We start from the raw sequence: 17,106 nt of genomic DNA, 5'->3' as shown, positions 1-17,106 counted from the left end.
GCTAGTCCTCTTCTGGCTGTGCCGGTGGAGATTATAAGCGTACATGGCCAATAAGGCCAGATCGTTCTTCAAGTACTGTAGTTCAAACATTCTTCATAGATGACCAGCAGAGTCAACAAAATAATGTGGTTACAGAGGGTGCAACAGGTCAGCACCTCCGGAGTAATTGTCAGTTAGCTTTTCATAGCCGAACATTCAGAGGTTGAGACAACAGGTGTGGTAGAGAGAGAAAGAGAGGGAGAGAGAGAGCGAAGATCGAAACAGTAGGTCCATGACAAGGTATCACGTCTGGAGAACACACATGCCTCTTCTTGTGATACATGATTTTTGGCTGTGCTATCATAAGTGTTATCTTATGGGTTTGGTGATTGTTCTGTGTGAAGCCGTATTCTGCATTGCATCATGGAATGTGATGTGAAATCCCTGGGCCTATGGCTGTTGAAGCTACTCCACTGCACTGCTGCTCCACTGCACTGCACTTCTCCCCCGATTGCTCAGTTTGGCCTGGCGGCCAGCTCAAGGAAGAGTGGGTTTTTACATGGTTAGCTCAGGGATCTGACCTAGCAACCTTTCAGTTCAAATCAAATCAAATCAAATTTATTTATATAGCCCTTCATCAGCTGATATCTCAAAGTGCTGTACAGAAACCCAGCCTAAAACCCCAAACAGCAAGCAATGCAGGTGTAGAAGCACGGTGGCTAGGAAAAACTCCCTAGAAAGGCCAAAACCTAGGAAGAAACCTAGAGAGGAACCAGGCTATGTGGGGTGGCCAGTCCTCTTCTGGCTGTGCCGGGTGGAGATTATAACAGAACATGGCCAAGATGTTCAAATGTTCATAAATGACCAGCATGGTCGAATAATAATAAGGCAGAACAGTTGAAACTGGAGCAGCAGCACAGTCAGGTGGAAGTAGAAACTGGAGCAGCAGCATGGCCAGGTGGACTGGGGACAGCAAGGAGTCATCATGTCAGGTAGTCCTGGGGCATGGTCCTAGGGCTCAGGTCAGTTGAAACTGGAACAGCAGCATGGCCAGGTGGACTGGGGACAGCAAGGAGTCATCATGTCAGGTAGTCCTGGGGCATGGTCCAAAAGAGAAAGAAAGAGAGAAGGAGAGAGAATTAGAGAACGCACACTTAGATTCACACAGGACACCGAATAGGACAGGAGAAGTACTCCAGATATAACAAACTGACCCCAGCCCCCCGACACATAAACTACTGCAGCATAAATACTGGAGGCTGAGACAGGAGGGGTTACTGGCCCAACGCTTTAACCACAAGGCTACCTGCTGCCCCAAGTCCTGCCAACTCAAAAACTGCACAATAAATGTATAACCAAGGGGGAACTAGTGCATTTCTCTGAGAAAAGCTGCTTCAGTTTTACTAATCTTCCAAAACACTTGAAATTCTTGTAAAATAATTTGCATTTATTTGATCAAATAGACTTTGAAAGGGTAGACATGCAGAAATTTCTCTTGTCAAAAGTCTTGCTGTTACAAAAGTAGTTCTTCATGCAGCGTAACAGGTTACAGGTTCTTCTTGGTGAAGCGCCTGAATGGCTTCATCATTGCTGAAAAGACCCTGACAATCAAGGATCGTTTTTTGACAAGCTGAGATATGGAGGGAGAAACTTCTCCAACTGGAGCTAGAAACAGAGAGAGAGATGCAGTATAGTAACATTGAAAAATAACAGTGCTATGAGTTTGGTAGGCATACCTGTGTTTCTAACACACACCTAAACAAAACTACAAGCTATAGCAGAGCTCTAAAACATCCTTACCTATGCAATGTGCATCAGTAGAGGGAATCTCAGTCTGTTCCTGGACTGAATGGCAGTCCTTTTTGTTTCCTCTCTTGGAACGCTAACAGAAGAAAGGTAAAGAAAATGGTACAGAGAATAAATAAATAAATGGAACACTTCTGAATCCAAGGCAACAATTTAGTGATGAATAAAACATGTTTATTTCATGTATTTGTCTTATCATAGCCACATCAATAACATCAGTACCTAACTGGAACAAAAAACAAATGCTAACTCCCTGCTATACCTTGAAGTTGATCCTGAGTTTGGTCATTGAAAAGCAAAGGAAGCTCCTTCTTGCTTTCTGCTCAGCCCCCCTCTCTGTCTCAGCCTGGTCGGATGGGTTTGTTGCAGCAGAAGCTGGTCTTGACGCCTCCTTGCATCCCTGTACCAGCTGCTGGGTCAAGGACTTTACCAGGACTCTGTCAAATGCAGGGTCCTGGGAGGAAATAGCTGCTTGCAGGGTGTTACAAGAGCCAAACTCCTCCATGAGGTTTTTATGTACACCTCTGAACACCCTTTGGATGTTCAGGTTCTGGGAATATGCCTGTGTCCTGGAGAATCTGGATGCAGCACAGAACTCAGACAGGACTTGTCTGATGAGTTGCTGACATGTTTCTGTCAGATCTGCTGCCTGTTGGGAGGGTCCATCTAGGGCTGAGGGTCTGATCTCCGATAGCAACCTTATCACCAGTATGGTGACAAAACAGATGCCATCATCTTTGCTGGAGTCCATCAAGTACTGCAGTGGGAATGCAGTGGCACTGCTGATGTCCGGGGTGATTAAGAGCTCCCTCAGATGGCCAGAGCTGCTGGGGATGCACACCTCCTTCTCTTCAATGTCAATCCCATTTCCCTTTGGTACCAAAGAGGTTCCTTTGCTGGTGAAAGACGGAGTGGAGGATCGAAAAGAGGCATTAGCACTCGGTGGTCGACTGCTGTCAGTCATTGGACTGTTACGATGCAGGGGTTCATCTGTGTGTGCCATCATCTTTGTCTTTAGGTCACTTGAAGAAATCTCTGGCATTTTAGAAAGGGAATCTCAGTCTGTTCCTGGACTGAATGGCAGTCCTTTTTGTTTCCTCTCTTGGAACGCTAACAGAAGAAAGGTAAAGAAAATGGTACAGAGAATAAATAAATGGAACAATAATAATTCATAATGTTATGCACCACGTAAATATACATTGCCTAAGGCTGCAGTGCTGTACTCCATGGAGACAGTGCTCAATGTTAATTTTACATGATGGATATATGCTACTCCATTTCATACAATCAATCATCAATCAATCAGTACAATTTATTTATAAAGCCCTTTTTACATCGGCAGATGTCACAAAATGCTTATTCCCGACACCCAGCTTAAAACCTCAAATAGCATGCAATGCAGATTTAGAAGCACTGTGGCTAGGAAAAACTCTCTAGAAAAACAGGAACCTAGGAAGAAACCTAGAGAGGAACCAGGCTCTGAGGGGTGGCTAGTCCTCTTCTGGCTGTGCCGGTGGAGATTATAAGCGTACATGGCCAATAAGGCCAGATCGTTCTTCAAGTACTGTAGTTCAAACATTCTTCATAGATGACCAGCAGAGTCAACAAAATAATGTGGTTACAGAGGGTGCAACAGGTCAGCACCTCCGGAGTAATTGTCAGTTAGCTTTTCATAGCCGAACATTCAGAGGTTGAGACAACAGGTGTGGTAGAGAGAGAAAGAGAGGGAGAGAGAGAGCGAAGATCGAAACAGTAGGTCCATGACAAGGTATCACGTCTGGAGAACACACATGCCTCTTCTTGTGATACATGATTTTTGGCTGTGCTATCATAAGTGTTATCTTATGGGTTTGGTGATTGTTCTGTGTGAAGCCGTATTCTGCATTGCATCATGGAATGTGATGTGAAATCCCTGGGCCTATGGCTGTTGAAGCTACTCCACTGCACTGCTGCTCCACTGCACTGCACTTCTCCCCCGATTGCTCAGTTTGGCCTGGCGGCCAGCTCAAGGAAGAGTGGGTTTTTACATGGTTAGCTCAGGGATCTGACCTAGCAACCTTTCAGTTCAAATCAAATCAAATCAAATTTATTTATATAGCCCTTCATCAGCTGATATCTCAAAGTGCTGTACAGAAACCCAGCCTAAAACCCCAAACAGCAAGCAATGCAGGTGTAGAAGCACGGTGGCTAGGAAAAACTCCCTAGAAAGGCCAAAACCTAGGAAGAAACCTAGAGAGGAACCAGGCTATGTGGGGTGGCCAGTCCTCTTCTGGCTGTGCCGGGTGGAGATTATAACAGAACATGGCCAAGATGTTCAAATGTTCATAAATGACCAGCATGGTCGAATAATAATAAGGCAGAACAGTTGAAACTGGAGCAGCAGCACAGTCAGGTGGAAGTAGAAACTGGAGCAGCAGCATGGCCAGGTGGACTGGGGACAGCAAGGAGTCATCATGTCAGGTAGTCCTGGGGCATGGTCCTAGGGCTCAGGTCAGTTGAAACTGGAACAGCAGCATGGCCAGGTGGACTGGGGACAGCAAGGAGTCATCATGTCAGGTAGTCCTGGGGCATGGTCCAAAAGAGAAAGAAAGAGAGAAGGAGAGAGAATTAGAGAACGCACACTTAGATTCACACAGGACACCGAATAGGACAGGAGAAGTACTCCAGATATAACAAACTGACCCCAGCCCCCCGACACATAAACTACTGCAGCATAAATACTGGAGGCTGAGACAGGAGGGGTTACTGGCCCAACGCTTTAACCACAAGGCTACCTGCTGCCCCAAGTCCTGCCAACTCAAAAACTGCACAATAAATGTATAACCAAGGGGGAACTAGTGCATTTCTCTGAGAAAAGCTGCTTCAGTTTTACTAATCTTCCAAAACACTTGAAATTCTTGTAAAATAATTTGCATTTATTTGATCAAATAGACTTTGAAAGGGTAGACATGCAGAAATTTCTCTTGTCAAAAGTCTTGCTGTTACAAAAGTAGTTCTTCATGCAGCGTAACAGGTTACAGGTTCTTCTTGGTGAAGCGCCTGAATGGCTTCATCATTGCTGAAAAGACCCTGACAATCAAGGATCGTTTTTTGACAAGCTGAGATATGGAGGGAGAAACTTCTCCAACTGGAGCTAGAAACAGAGAGAGAGATGCAGTATAGTAACATTGAAAAATAACAGTGCTATGAGTTTGGTAGGCATACCTGTGTTTCTAACACACACCTAAACAAAACTACAAGCTATAGCAGAGCTCTAAAACATCCTTACCTATGCAATGTGCATCAGTAGAGGGAATCTCAGTCTGTTCCTGGACTGAATGGCAGTCCTTTTTGTTTCCTCTCTTGGAACGCTAACAGAAGAAAGGTAAAGAAAATGGTACAGAGAATAAATAAATAAATGGAACACTTCTGAATCCAAGGCAACAATTTAGTGATGAATAAAACATGTTTATTTCATGTATTTGTCTTATCATAGCCACATCAATAACATCAGCACCTAACTGGAACAAAAAACAAATGCTAACTCCCTGCTATACCTTGAAGTTGATCCTGAGTTTGGTCATTGAAAAGCAAAGGAAGCTCCTTCTTGCTTTCTGCTCAGCCCCCCTCTCTGTCTCAGCCTGGTCGGATGGGTTTGTTGCAGCAGAAGCTGGTCTTGACGCCTCCTTGCATCCCTGTACCAGCTGCTGGGTCAAGGACTTTACCAGGACTCTGTCAAATGCAGGGTCCTGGGAGGAAATAGCTGCTTGCAGGGTGTTACAAGAGCCAAACTCCTCCATGAGGTTTTTATGTACACCTCTGAACACCCTTTGGATGTTCAGGTTCTGGGAATATGCCTGTGTCCTGGAGAATCTGGATGCAGCACAGAACTCAGACAGGACTTGTCTGATGAGTTGCTGACATGTTTCTGTCAGATCTGCTGCCTGTTGGGAGGGTCCATCTAGGGCTGAGGGTCTGATCTCCGATAGCAACCTTATCACCAGTATGGTGACAAAACAGATGCCATCATCTTTGCTGGAGTCCATCAAGTACTGCAGTGGGAATGCAGTGGCACTGCTGATGTCCGGGGTGATTAAGAGCTTTAGTGATTAAAAAAACATATTTATCTCATGTATTTGTCTTATCATATCAATAACATCAGCACCTAACTGGAACCAAAAACAAATGCTAACTCCCTGCTATGACGTGGTATGTAGTTCTTAATTCGTCAGTGGCTGCAATATTGTCCTCAGTAAACTCAACATGAGTGAAAACAACACAGACAAGGACAAGTTTTTTGAGATATAAAAAATACTGTATGCTATTATGGATGCATACAGTAGCCTATCAGAACAGCTGCAGTATCAGAGGCGCAGAGCCTTAATTAACGGGCTACACATAATGGCTGACGACAGCCAGGTAAGGTTCATTTTAGCCTACGTTTAATGAGCTTTAAAGTTGTCCTAATTCCATCTTGTTCTAATGGCAAGTCTGCCTTAAGTGCAGAAACTATGGTTGATATTAGAAAATAAGTATGATTGGAAGTTTAGGCAAGTAATTCCAATTGGGGAATTGTTGTGGGATGTTAGCATACCATATTGCGCGTGTAGCATTCGTGCCATGGAGGATTGTGCAGGCCGGCAGGTTGCTACAGTATCCTAGTATCATGTATGTTATAAGGATCAGATCTGGCTGACTTTTTCACCTGAACTGCTCATTGGCTGTCCATAATGAGCCCAGCGAGCAGGATGTGTAGCTGGGCTCTGCAATAATTAGCTCCCAGAGCAATTACAAACAACTATTCTTGTTTTAAAAGCGTCATTACAACTAGCAACATGACGGTCAGTCCCCTCTAAGCAGGACTCAGTAGAAACGCTATGTGTTGGATTTGTCCATGTCTCGCTAAATTAACCTAGCTACCATAACAGCCGTGGAGAATTTACACTACAGTTTTAAGGGATCTCTCTGAAGGTTTTAGATGATACAGTGGTGCTTCGTCCTCTGGATGAAGAACCATACATCTCGGCTTGGCTTCATTGCATTATTATTTGGGAAACGTTGACATAGCATTTGTGTTGGCGGATGGATGAAAATAATGTGATTATAGTATCGTTATACATAGGCTAGCAGGAAAATCCGCATGAGTTATCCATAGAACTGAGCCCTGCTCCGTTTCAGCACCATGGCACGGTCCCCTGACGCGAAGAAACGTGTCAGCTCTATGCAGCGGACAGCTCCACAGTGCTGAAATAGTTCAAGCCCCCTTGAACATTATTCTGCAAGTGGTTATAATTTATTGCACGTCCTAGTTCTGCAGCTTTGCAACCTCAGAATTATAGCTAATGGATGGCAGCGAGTTACGTTTTTGTGCATGGTGATGAATGACGATGCATGATAAACCATAAATTAAACGCAAAAACGTGCACTTAGACATATTTTCGTTTGGCAGAACTTTGACACGCTTTGATTTGTTTTCCAATTACATTGACAATTCATATAGACATTAGACTTAGGCCTAATTGTGACATCATGTGTGTATGACATCTTTGGAGAATGCTCTGGCTTCAGCCAATCGGAATCGAGTATTCAACAATGCTTTGGCATAATTCAAGGACGTTCATATTCACTTCAGTTGTTTGCCGATGGTTCACTGACGTTTTTTCAAAGGAGGTATTAGTATTTCCTCGAAACAGCCTACAACAATAAGCTACACATCATGTCAGATGACAGCAAGGTATGGTTCATTTAGCCTATTTTGAGTTTAGAAGAGAAATTACTAACAATATAGTAGGTCACTAACACAGCAATAGGTCTCACTGGTTTGATCCATGGACTGAAATCTGACCACTATTGCCGTTTTGTTTAAAATAGGAGCGAATAAGTTGTTTCATAAAGTCACAACCTAGGACTGATATTGGCCTCTCATTTATCCACCAGAGCGTGAAATGGGAGGATCCCCCAGATGACCAAAATAAGGTTGTGGAGAACATGAAGGATGAAACAGAGACACATGAGACCAACAAGAACAGGACAGGAGGCAAGGTAAGAAATATGCTGTCCTTTACACATGCTCTGCCTACTTAGGCACAGATCTAGGATTAGTTTACTATCACTAAATCCTAGCCTTAAAGCATTAGGAGGAGACGCTACACTGACCTTAGATCTGCTATGAGACCTATAATCTGTTGTCATGTAGGCTAAACGTAAGTCCAGTGGCTGTGCCAAGAAGACTTCCGTGGAGGAGGACTGCAGCATTGGTGCAGGTTCGAGATTACTTCATGTTGGGTGCAGGTTGTGTTCAAATTCATCAGCACTAATCTGAGAAGATAGTATCTATATAGGTGAAAGCAATATAGTGGAGGCCCGCAGAGAGATGTGCTTTTATCTGTCCAGTGCAATCAAATCACTAAAGGTGAAGGAAATTAGGGATCAAGTTCAGATTCAACTTTAGATTTCTCTTTGCGGTTTCCCAGAGTCTTCTCAGACACCCGGGTGTGGTTTCCGGGAAAGGGGATCTATCATTGAGCAGCTGGAGAAGGAGGCTCAGAGGACTCTAATGCCTTCTCTCAAGATTGAGACATGCTGTGCCCCAATCCTCCTCTCCTTCCTGAGGAGTCTAACTGATGAGCAAGTCCCATGTCTTTTTCCAACCTCACATACAACAACTCTGAATTTATAGTCATAGTGCACCTTCTAACCACAAAGGGGATTTCAAACACTACACCTAACATCACTGTAACCACACCCCTAACTCTTCCTGTAAATCAAGAACAAAATGTCTCATGTACTTGCTAATAGCTTAATTAAATACACATTTATTTCCCCTAACATGGCTATCTAGTGACTCCACTAACTCAACATCAGTGTGCAGGTAAAATATGTTTCCTTTCTTTTCTTTTCTCTAGCCAATGGAGAGTGATTCAGCATGGCATGAAAAATAACGTAAGTCTCTCCACATAAGGTTCTGGTCAAAAGTTGTGCGCTATATAGGGAATGGTGTCATGGAATTACTTGATTGACAAAAACATTCCTCTGTTTGTTGGCCATAGCTCACATTCGAGCAGCTCTCCATGCTGTGTCTGAAGATTGTTAAAGTCGTGACCCAGACAGCCCTCCGCATTCTCCTACCAGCGCTAGCTCGTATCATGGGGGTGAACCTGAGGAGTGGGGCAACCTCCCCAGAATCCCAGTGCTCTGAGGATTCCTTAGGCAGTCTGGATGAGAGAGAGAAAAGGCTGCTGATCAGTGAGATGAACTACTGGACTAAGGAGAGGAGGAGGAATGGCAGTGCAGGGTGCCTCCAAAAATCCACCCGCAGGACCTCATCACCATGCTGTTCGCCTAAGAGGTATGTTCACAGCAATATTTCAACTTAATAATTGCAAGACCTGACCCATACTTATCATAAATTATTAACTTGTAATTCACACCTTGTAGTTTTAAGTTCTGGTCAGAAATGTTGCCACTGAGGGGGTGGGTCCAGGTGAAAGTCATTTTTAACTGGGTAAGCCATAAAGTCATCTATGAATAAATAGATCAGGTACATGCCTTTCAGAATTAATCATATTCTGATGTCATACAAACATAAAAATCAGGCAAAAAATCGTGTCAGTTGTCTTTAGGCTTCTAGAACTACGGTGGTATGAGAAGTAATCCATCATTGCTCTAATTTGGTTTTCAGGCTCACTAATGACCCAGATTAGATACAGTTGGTGTAACGGGTTTCTTCTGTTGAAGGAGAGGCGGACCAAAACGCAGCGTGGTTATTTTTGATTACATCTTTAATAAAGATGAAAATAGAACAATATACAAAAACCGTGAAACCGAAAACAGCCCTATCTGGTGTAACAAACACAAAGACAGGAACAATCTCCCACAAACTCCATCACCAAACAGGCTACCTAAATATGGTTCCCAATCAGAGACAATGACTAACACCTGCCTCTGATTGAGAACCATATCAGGCCAAACACAGAAACAGACAAACTAGACACACAACATAGAATGCCCACTCAGATCACACCCTGACCAAACAAAACATAGAAACATACAAAGCAAACTATGGTCAGGGTGTGACAGTTGGTCACATTTGCATGGCATAAGTGGTGATTGTGTGTTTATCTTCAAGGTCCCAGACCTCATTGCAGAGCTTGCCTGCAACTGGAGAGGCTACACTCATGGAGGAGCCTCTGAAGGCTCTTTTTGGGGTAACGGAAGAGAGCCTCCTGATATCCCTGGTTGAGGGTCACTCCAACCCCAGCTCCTCCGAGTTGAGCTGTGCTATCGTGGGGGAGGTGGTACACCAGCTTAACTCTGGCCTCTCAGTGGCCATTCAGGCCAGCCCGGGGTGTTGCCCCCTTATGGACAGTCAGGACATAGCAGCAGGCAAGGAGGTCATTCGGGTAGCCTCGGTGCAGATCCTGGCCGAGCTACAGAGCCAAACGTCTGAGCCAGAGTGGGTAGGGTTTATCGAGCCCCTCATGGACCCTGTGACCGATGATGTGCTGGATGCCATTGTCGGCACAATGGACAAAATGGCACAGGACTTCAACATCCTATTGGATCTGGCCAAGAAGATGACAATCTTGGGGTCTAAATTTCTGACCAATCTTCAATGTGACCTTGATGTTGAGTGTCCACCTGGGAAGGAAGGGACCACTCACTTTCTCAAAGAGACTGGATCCTCTACCAGTGTGGTGGCCAGAAAGATTCAGACCCTCTCTAGCCCTGACTTTCAGTCTAAAGCCCTGAAGGCAGTGAACACCATCCTTACAAGGAAAGTCAGCAGCTCTTCTGGCATGGCTCCTTCCTCTAGGCTTTCTAGTGCTGCTCCTAGCCTTACTGAAGCCCCCCTGAATACCAGCTGTACAGCCCTGACATCTGTAACCTCCACTGCCACAGTGATTGTTAAGGCATTTGTGGGAGGCATGGAGACGATAGCATCATTTGAAGGCACATGTGAAGCAGTTGATTGGCCAGTTCCTGTAAATGACCACAAAACAGGATCTTCACAGATGATAACTTTTTCTCTAGCCCGCACACTCTACGGCCGTATACGAGCAAAGCTGAGGGATCTTTTAACTCTATCCACTCGAGAAGAAGGTGTGGCTAAGGATGCTTCTCTTCAGGAGTCTTCAGACACCATTGAAAAGGCAACTGTTTCAACTGTTGAGGTCCAGTTACCCAGCACCGAACTTAGTAGAGTTCCCAGTGAGAGCCAACCAATACCAGCTCTCTGTCGCTCCAATCTGGATACCAGTACTCAAGAAGTTCTTAGCAGTGTTTTTTCCATCTACAAGTCAGAGTTATCAAAAGTGGAGAGTAAATCCTTGGCCGTTGTCAGTTCATCTGATGAGTCCCTAGAGGCTTGTTGGTTTGTTGATGGTGTCCTATCAAAGCTCGATGACTATACTATTTCCCAGTCACCCTCACCCAATGAAGACTTGAGCGTGAGTACTCAATATTCTCAACTGAGCTCAGAAGAGATTGTCAGAATCACAGAATCCTCTACTAGTCTGATTCAGAGCATTAAGAAGCTATCTAGCAATGACTTCCAAACTCAGGCAGAAGAGGCAGTGAGTAAAGTGCTGATGAGATCCAGTCATTCCTTTATCACACAGATCAGCCATACTGGTCTTCAGAATTGTCTGCAGGCTGGCTTATCATCTAGCTCACCATCGGAGATCCATGTCCTTTCAGAATCCATGTCCTCCATGTCCTCTGAGAATACAGCCTCTGGATTAGTGGAAACCTTTGTCAAAGGAATGACCACTATTTTCCAGAAAAATGAGTCCACTGACACTGTGCTACTGGAAAGAAGTGGGAGAGTTTTGCAGTGCTCCCACGGGGGCTCCCAACTGGATGATACTGAATTGAGTGTTAAAATATCACAGGAGAAGCTTTGGTCAACAGCTAAGACCATCTGCGTCAGTATGAAGAACACACTTAAGGATTTCTTCACAGGGCTGAAGCCATCCGGATCCGAAAGGACAGAAAATGCTTCTTCCAAAGAGACCCTTGGGGAAATCCTGGTTGCTATCCAGAGTGAAATCTCAAACTTAGGGCGAATGAAGGATTCCAGGGAGCTCCTTCAGATCAATGATATGTTAGGAACTATGCTGAAGGAGGTTGAGAAAAGTGAGGATGACAGTGAACATGTCTGCCAAGACATCCCTAGAACCTGTTCATCTTTGTCCACTTCTTTAAATGGTCGTAGTTCCTTGTCCAGCTCTTCAAAGGGTCCTAGGTCAGAGTGTGAGTTAGAGATCAATCTCCCTGGCACTCCCATCCCTGACCAAGTGCCTTTTGATCTGACCTGCCCCATCGTCAGGAGCTCCTGCATCGACACCAGAGTCTCTAAAATGCCAGAGATTTCTTCAAGTGACCTAAAGACAAAGATGATGGCACACACAGATGAACCCCTGCATCGTAACAGTCCAATGACTGACAGCAGTCGACCACCGAGTGCTAATGCCTCTTTTCGATCCTCCACTCCGTCTTTCACCAGCAAAGGAACCTCTTTGGTACCAAAGGGAAATGGGATTGACATTGAAGAGAAGGAGGTGTGCATCCCCAGCAGCTCTGTCCATCTGAGGGAGCTCTTAATCACCCCGGACATCAGCAGTGCCACTGCATTCCCACTGCAGTACTTGATGGACTCCAGCAAAGATGATGGCATCTGTTTTGTCACCATACTGGTGATAAGGTTGCTATCGGAGATCAGACCCTCAGCCCTAGATGGACCATCCCAACAGGCAGCAGATCTGACAGAAACATGTCAGCAACTCATCAGACAAGTCCTGTCTGAGTTCTGTGCTGCATCCAGATTCTCCAGGACACAGGCATATTCCCAGAACCTGAACATCCAAAGGGTGTTCAGAGGTGTACATAAAAACCTCATGGAAGAGTTTGGCTCTTACAACACCCTGCAAGCAGCTATTTCCTCCCAGGACCCTGCATTTGACAGAGTCCTGGTAAAGTCCTTGACCCAGCAGCTGGTACAGGGATGCAAGGAGGCGTCAGGACCAGCTTCTGCTGCAACAAACCCATCAGACCAGGCTGAGACAGAGAGGGGGGCTGAGCAGAAAGCAAGAAGGAGCTTCCTTTGCTTTTCAATGACCAAACTCAGGATCAACTTCAAGGTATAGCAGGGAGTTAGCATTTGTTTTTTGTTCCAGTTAGGTGCTGATGTTATTGATGTGGCTATGATGAGACAAATACATGAAATAAACATGTTTTATTCATCACTAAATTGTTGCCTTGGATTCAGAAGTGTTCCATTTATTTATTTATTCTCTGTACCATTTTCTTTACCTTTCTTCTTTTAGCGTTCCAAGAGAGGAAACAAAAAGGACTGCCATTCAGTCCAGGAACAGACTGAGATTCCCTCTACTGATGCACATTGCATAGGTAAGGATGTTTTAGAGCTCTGCTATAGCTTGTAGTTTTGTTTAGGTGTGTGTTAGAAACATAGGTATGCCTACCAAACTCATAGCACTGTTATTTTTCAATGTTACTATGCTGCATCTCTCTCACTCTCTCTGTCTCTCTCTCTCTCTCTCTCTCTCTCTCTCTCTCTTACCCCATCCATTTCTCTTGTGTTTCTAGCTCCAGTTGGAGAGGCTTCTCCCTCCATATCTCAGCCTGTCAAAAAACAATCCTTGATTGTCAGGGTCTTTTCAGCAATGATGAAGCCATTCAGGCGCTTCACCAAGAAGAACCTGTAACCTGTTACGCTGCATGAAGAACTACTTTTGTAACAGCAAGACTTTTGACAAGAGGAATTTCTGCATGTCTACCCTTTCAAAGTCTATTTGATCAAATAAATGCAAATTATTTTACAAGAATTTCAAGTGTTTTGGAAGATTAGTAAAAACTGAAGCAGCTTTTCTCAGAGAAATGCACTAGTTCCCCCTTGGTTATACATTTATTGTGCAGTTTTTGAGTTGGCAGGACTTGGGGCAGTAGGTAGCCTTGTGGTTAGAGCGTTGGGCCAGTAACTGAAAGGTTGCTAGGTCAGATCCCTGAGCTAACCATGTAAAAATATGACATTCTGCTCCTGAACAAGGTAGTTAACCCACTGTTCCTAAGCTGTCATTGTAAATAAGAATTTGTTCTGAACTGACTTATCTAGGAAAATAAATAAAATAACCACAGCTTGACTCTAATACAATAGTTGCTGCATAGACTGTCAGATAACCAGATGTTGTCTATTAATTTAGTTCGATTGGTAAGAGCTTATTAGCAGCAAGGGGAAAACACATAGAGGAGAATTAGCTATCTGCAGCTAGATCAACCCTCTGAGATGTTTTCTGTATGTTGAAAATATAAGGTCCAACAGTTGACAGTGTATGTCAGAGCAAAAACCAAGCCATGAGGTCGAAGGAATTGTCCGTAGAGCTCAGAGACATGATTGTGTCAAGACACAGATCTGGTGAAGGGTACCAAAACATTTCTGCAATATTGAAGGTCCCCAAGGACACAGTGGCCTCCATCATTCTTAAACGGAAGAAGTTTGGAACCACCAAGACTCTTCCTAGAGCTGGCCGCCAGGCCAAACTGAGCAATCGGGGGAGAAGGGCTTTGGACAATTCAAAATAGCTCTACTCTGAGAACTACTTTTAATCACAGAGTGGAAAACATAGAACCATACTGTGTTGATCACAATTATGGGTGTATTCTGGAATAAGACAAACCTATACATAGAGTTGGAGTCTGAGTGTGTGTACACACAGCCACCCCTTTAACCACTCTTCAAAATATTTGGCAGCCTTTGAGATGGAGAGGCAGGAGAATAAGTGACAGAACAAGAGTATAATAAAAGCATGACTTCTCTCCCACTCCTGCTCACAGCAGCAGTGCAGTGGAGTATCTTCAACAGCCATAGGCCCAGGGATTTCACATCACATTCCATGATGCAATGCAGAATACGGCTTCACACAGAACAATCACCAAACCCATAAGATAACTCTTCGCACAGCACAGCCAAACATCATGTATCACATGAAGAGACGTGTGTGTACTCCGGATGAGATGCCTTGTCACGGACCTGCTGTTTCGATATTCGCTCTCTCTCTCTCCCTATCCCCCACCTCTCTCTCTCTCTCTCTCTCTCTCTCTCTCTCTCTCTCTCTCTCTCTCTCTCTTTCTCTTTCTCTCTCTTGCAATGCATGCTGGGAGTTTGAGTGTTTGGTGTGGAGGGCTCTATCCTAACTAACTTTCTTTGATTATTTTCTTTACATGTTATTTTCTATGGTGGAGGGTTAATGCAATATTGTTTTAACGGTATCCACAGTTTTTTCAAAGTTAGGGTGGAAGAGGACAGAGTAACTCTCCTGGGGTTTGGAAGGTGTGGTGTTTTTATTCTTTGTCCCCAACTCTCTAGGCGACCAGTTTTGATAGCCTTTAGCCGCACCCTCATACTACTCCTCCTTTGTTCCGCGGGTGATGTGGAGGTAAACCCAGGCCCTGCATGTCCCCAGGCACCCTCATTTGTTGACTTCTGTGATCGAAAAAGCATTGGTTTCATGCATGTCAACATCAGAAGCCTCCTCCCTAAGTTTGTTTTACTCACTGCTTTAGCACACTCTGCCAACCCTGATGTCCTTGCCGTGTCTGAATCCTGGCTTAGGAAGGCCACCAATAATTCTGAGATTTCCATACCCAACTATAACATTTTCCGTCAAGATAGAGCTGCCAGAGGCCTCCCGGGTGGCGCAGTGGTGAAGGGTGCTGTACTGCAGCGCCAGCTGTGCCATCAGAGTCCCTGGGTTCGCGCCCAGGCTCTGTCGTAACCGGCCGCGACCGGGAGGTCTGTGGGGCGACGCACAATTGGCCTAGCGTCGTCCGGGTTAGGACGCCATGCCTTCCTCCTGGCTACTCCAACCTCGGCCAACAGCCCCCCGCGTCTACTCGCCCAAGCCTCCCCAGCTTTTCCTTTACCCAAATCCAGATAGCAGATGTTCTGAAAGAGCTGCAAAACCTGGACCCGTACAAATCAGCTGGTCTTGACAATCTGGACCCTCTATTTTTGAAACTATCCGCCGCCATTGTCGCAACCTTTATTACCAGCCTGTTCAATCTCTCTTTCATATCGTCTGAGATCCCCAAGGATTGGAAAGCTGCTGCAGTCATCCCCCTCTTGAAAGGGGGAGACACCCTGCCTATCTAAGGTCTTCGAAAGCCAAGTCAACAAACAGATCACAGACCATCTCGAATCCCACCGTACCTTCTCTGCTGTGCAATCTGGTTTCCGAGCCGGTCACAGGTGCACCTCAGCCACGCTCAAGGTACTAAACGATATCATAACCACCATCGATAAAAGACAGTACTGTGCAGCCGTCTTTATCGACCTGGCCAAGGCTTTCGACTCTGTCAATCGCCATATTCTTATCGGCAGACTCAGTAGCCTCGCTTTTTCTAATGACTGCCTTGCCTGGTTAACCAACTACTTTGCAGACAGAGTTCATTGTGTCAAATCGGAGGGCATGTTGTCCGGTCCTCTGGCAGTCTCTATGGGGGTGCCACAGGGTTCAATTCTCGGGCCGACTCTTTTCTCTGTATATATCAATGATGTTGCTCTTGCTGCGGGCGATTCCCTGACCCACCTCTACGCAGACGACACCATTCTGTATACCTCTGGCCCTTCCTTGGACACTGTGCTATCTAACCTCCAAACGAGCTTCAATGCCATACAACACTCCTTCCGTGGCCTCCAACTGCTCTTAAACGCTAGTAAAACCAAATGCATGCTTTTCAACCGTTCGCCTCCTGCACCCGCACGCCCGACTAGCATCAACACCCTGGATGGTTCCGACCTAGAATATGTGGACATCTATAAGTACCTAGGTGTCTGGCTAGACTGTAAACTCTCCTTCCAGACTCATATCAAACATCTCCAATCTAAAATCAAATCTAGAGTCGGCTTTCTATTCCGCAACAAAGCCTCCTTCACTCACGCTGCCGAACTTACCCTAGTAAAACTGACTATCCTACCGATCCTCGACTTCGGCGAAGTTATCTACAAAATAGCTTCCAATACTCTACTCAGCAAACTGGATGCAGTTTATCACAGTGCCATCCGTTTTGTTACTAAAGCACCTTATACCACCCACCACTGCCACCTGTATGCTCTAGTCGGCTGGCCCTCGCAACATATTCGTCGCCAGACCCACTGGCTCCAGGTCATCTACAAGTTCATGCTAGGTAAAGCTCCGCCTTATCTCAGTTCACTGGTCACGATGGCAATACCCAACCGTAGCACGCGCTCCAGCAGGTGTATCTCACTGATCATCCCTAAAGCCAACACCTCATTTGGCCTTCTTTCCTTCCAGTTCTCTGCTG

The 17,106-nt window shown here is 45.1% G+C and overlaps 3 protein-coding genes across 4 annotated transcripts; 1 reads left to right on the top strand and 2 right to left on the bottom strand.

The window, feature by feature from the left end:
- Positions 1-1,476: 1,476 nt before the first annotated feature.
- On the bottom strand, positions 1,477-2,852 carry LOC116361441 (uncharacterized). Its single transcript, XM_031815869.1, has 3 exons — positions 2,048-2,852; positions 1,780-1,861; positions 1,477-1,644 (listed from the first exon to the last, which is right to left on the bottom strand). The coding sequence occupies exons 1-3, from the start codon at positions 2,825-2,827 to the stop codon at positions 1,526-1,528; spliced, it is 981 nt and encodes a 326-aa protein (XP_031671729.1). The 5' UTR covers positions 2,828-2,852; the 3' UTR covers positions 1,477-1,525.
- A 1,896-nt stretch (positions 2,853-4,748) lies between these two features.
- LOC116361431 (uncharacterized) lies at positions 4,749-5,858 on the bottom strand. The gene is made up of 3 exons (XM_031815859.1): positions 5,322-5,858; positions 5,054-5,135; positions 4,749-4,918 (listed from the first exon to the last, which is right to left on the bottom strand). The coding sequence occupies exons 1-3, from the start codon at positions 5,808-5,810 to the stop codon at positions 4,800-4,802; spliced, it is 690 nt and encodes a 229-aa protein (XP_031671719.1). The 5' UTR covers positions 5,811-5,858; the 3' UTR covers positions 4,749-4,799.
- A 1,202-nt stretch (positions 5,859-7,060) lies between these two features.
- LOC116369649 (uncharacterized) lies at positions 7,061-13,610 on the top strand. 2 transcript variants are annotated; one of them, XM_031819570.1, is made up of 7 exons: positions 7,061-7,806; positions 7,961-8,027; positions 8,238-8,391; positions 8,670-8,706; positions 8,814-9,112; positions 13,092-13,173; positions 13,372-13,487. In XM_031819570.1, exons 1-6 carry the CDS (start codon positions 7,753-7,755, stop codon positions 13,171-13,173), a joined length of 693 nt encoding a protein of 230 aa, XP_031675430.1. In that variant the 5' UTR covers positions 7,061-7,752; the 3' UTR covers positions 13,372-13,487. The 2 variants fall into 2 exon arrangements, with proteins under 2 accessions (XP_031675430.1, XP_031675425.1); XM_031819565.1 differs by lacking the exons at positions 7,061-7,806; positions 7,961-8,027; positions 8,238-8,391; positions 8,670-8,706; positions 8,814-9,112 and adding an exon at positions 9,765-12,905 and having other exon boundaries at positions 13,372-13,610.
- Positions 13,611-17,106: the final 3,496 nt, after the last annotated feature.

Source organism: Oncorhynchus kisutch, linkage group LG3 (genome assembly GCF_002021735.2).
Source record: "Oncorhynchus kisutch isolate 150728-3 linkage group LG3, Okis_V2, whole genome shotgun sequence".
Classification (NCBI taxonomy): Eukaryota; Metazoa; Chordata; class Actinopteri; order Salmoniformes; family Salmonidae; genus Oncorhynchus; species Oncorhynchus kisutch.
This window is presented reverse-complemented; position numbering and strand designations above follow the sequence as displayed.

What these genes read in the sequence shown, in the direction of transcription:
- LOC116369649 (XM_031819565.1), top strand. Translation starts at nt 9,942, where the DNA reads ATGGAGGAGCCTCTGAAGGCTCTTTTTGGGGTAACGGAAGAGAGCCTC. An exon ending in AACTCAGGATCAACTTCAAG is followed by an intron (nt 12,906 to 13,091) that starts GTATAGCAGGGA and finishes TTCTTCTTTTAG; the next exon opens with CGTTCCAAGAGAGGAAACAA. An exon ending in TACTGATGCACATTGCATAG is followed by an intron (nt 13,174 to 13,371) that starts GTAAGGATGTTT and finishes TTGTGTTTCTAG; the next exon opens with CTCCAGTTGGAGAGGCTTCT.
- LOC116361431 (XM_031815859.1), bottom strand. Translation starts at nt 5,810, where the DNA reads ATGGACTCCAGCAAAGATGATGGCATCTGTTTTGTCACCATACTGGTG. An exon ending in AACTCAGGATCAACTTCAAG is followed by an intron (nt 5,136 to 5,321) that starts GTATAGCAGGGA and finishes TTCTTCTGTTAG; the next exon opens with CGTTCCAAGAGAGGAAACAA. An exon ending in TACTGATGCACATTGCATAG is followed by an intron (nt 4,919 to 5,053) that starts GTAAGGATGTTT and finishes CTCTGTTTCTAG; the next exon opens with CTCCAGTTGGAGAAGTTTCT.
- LOC116361441 (XM_031815869.1), bottom strand. Translation starts at nt 2,827, where the DNA reads ATGCCAGAGATTTCTTCAAGTGACCTAAAGACAAAGATGATGGCACAC. An exon ending in AACTCAGGATCAACTTCAAG is followed by an intron (nt 1,862 to 2,047) that starts GTATAGCAGGGA and finishes TTCTTCTGTTAG; the next exon opens with CGTTCCAAGAGAGGAAACAA. An exon ending in TACTGATGCACATTGCATAG is followed by an intron (nt 1,645 to 1,779) that starts GTAAGGATGTTT and finishes CTCTGTTTCTAG; the next exon opens with CTCCAGTTGGAGAAGTTTCT.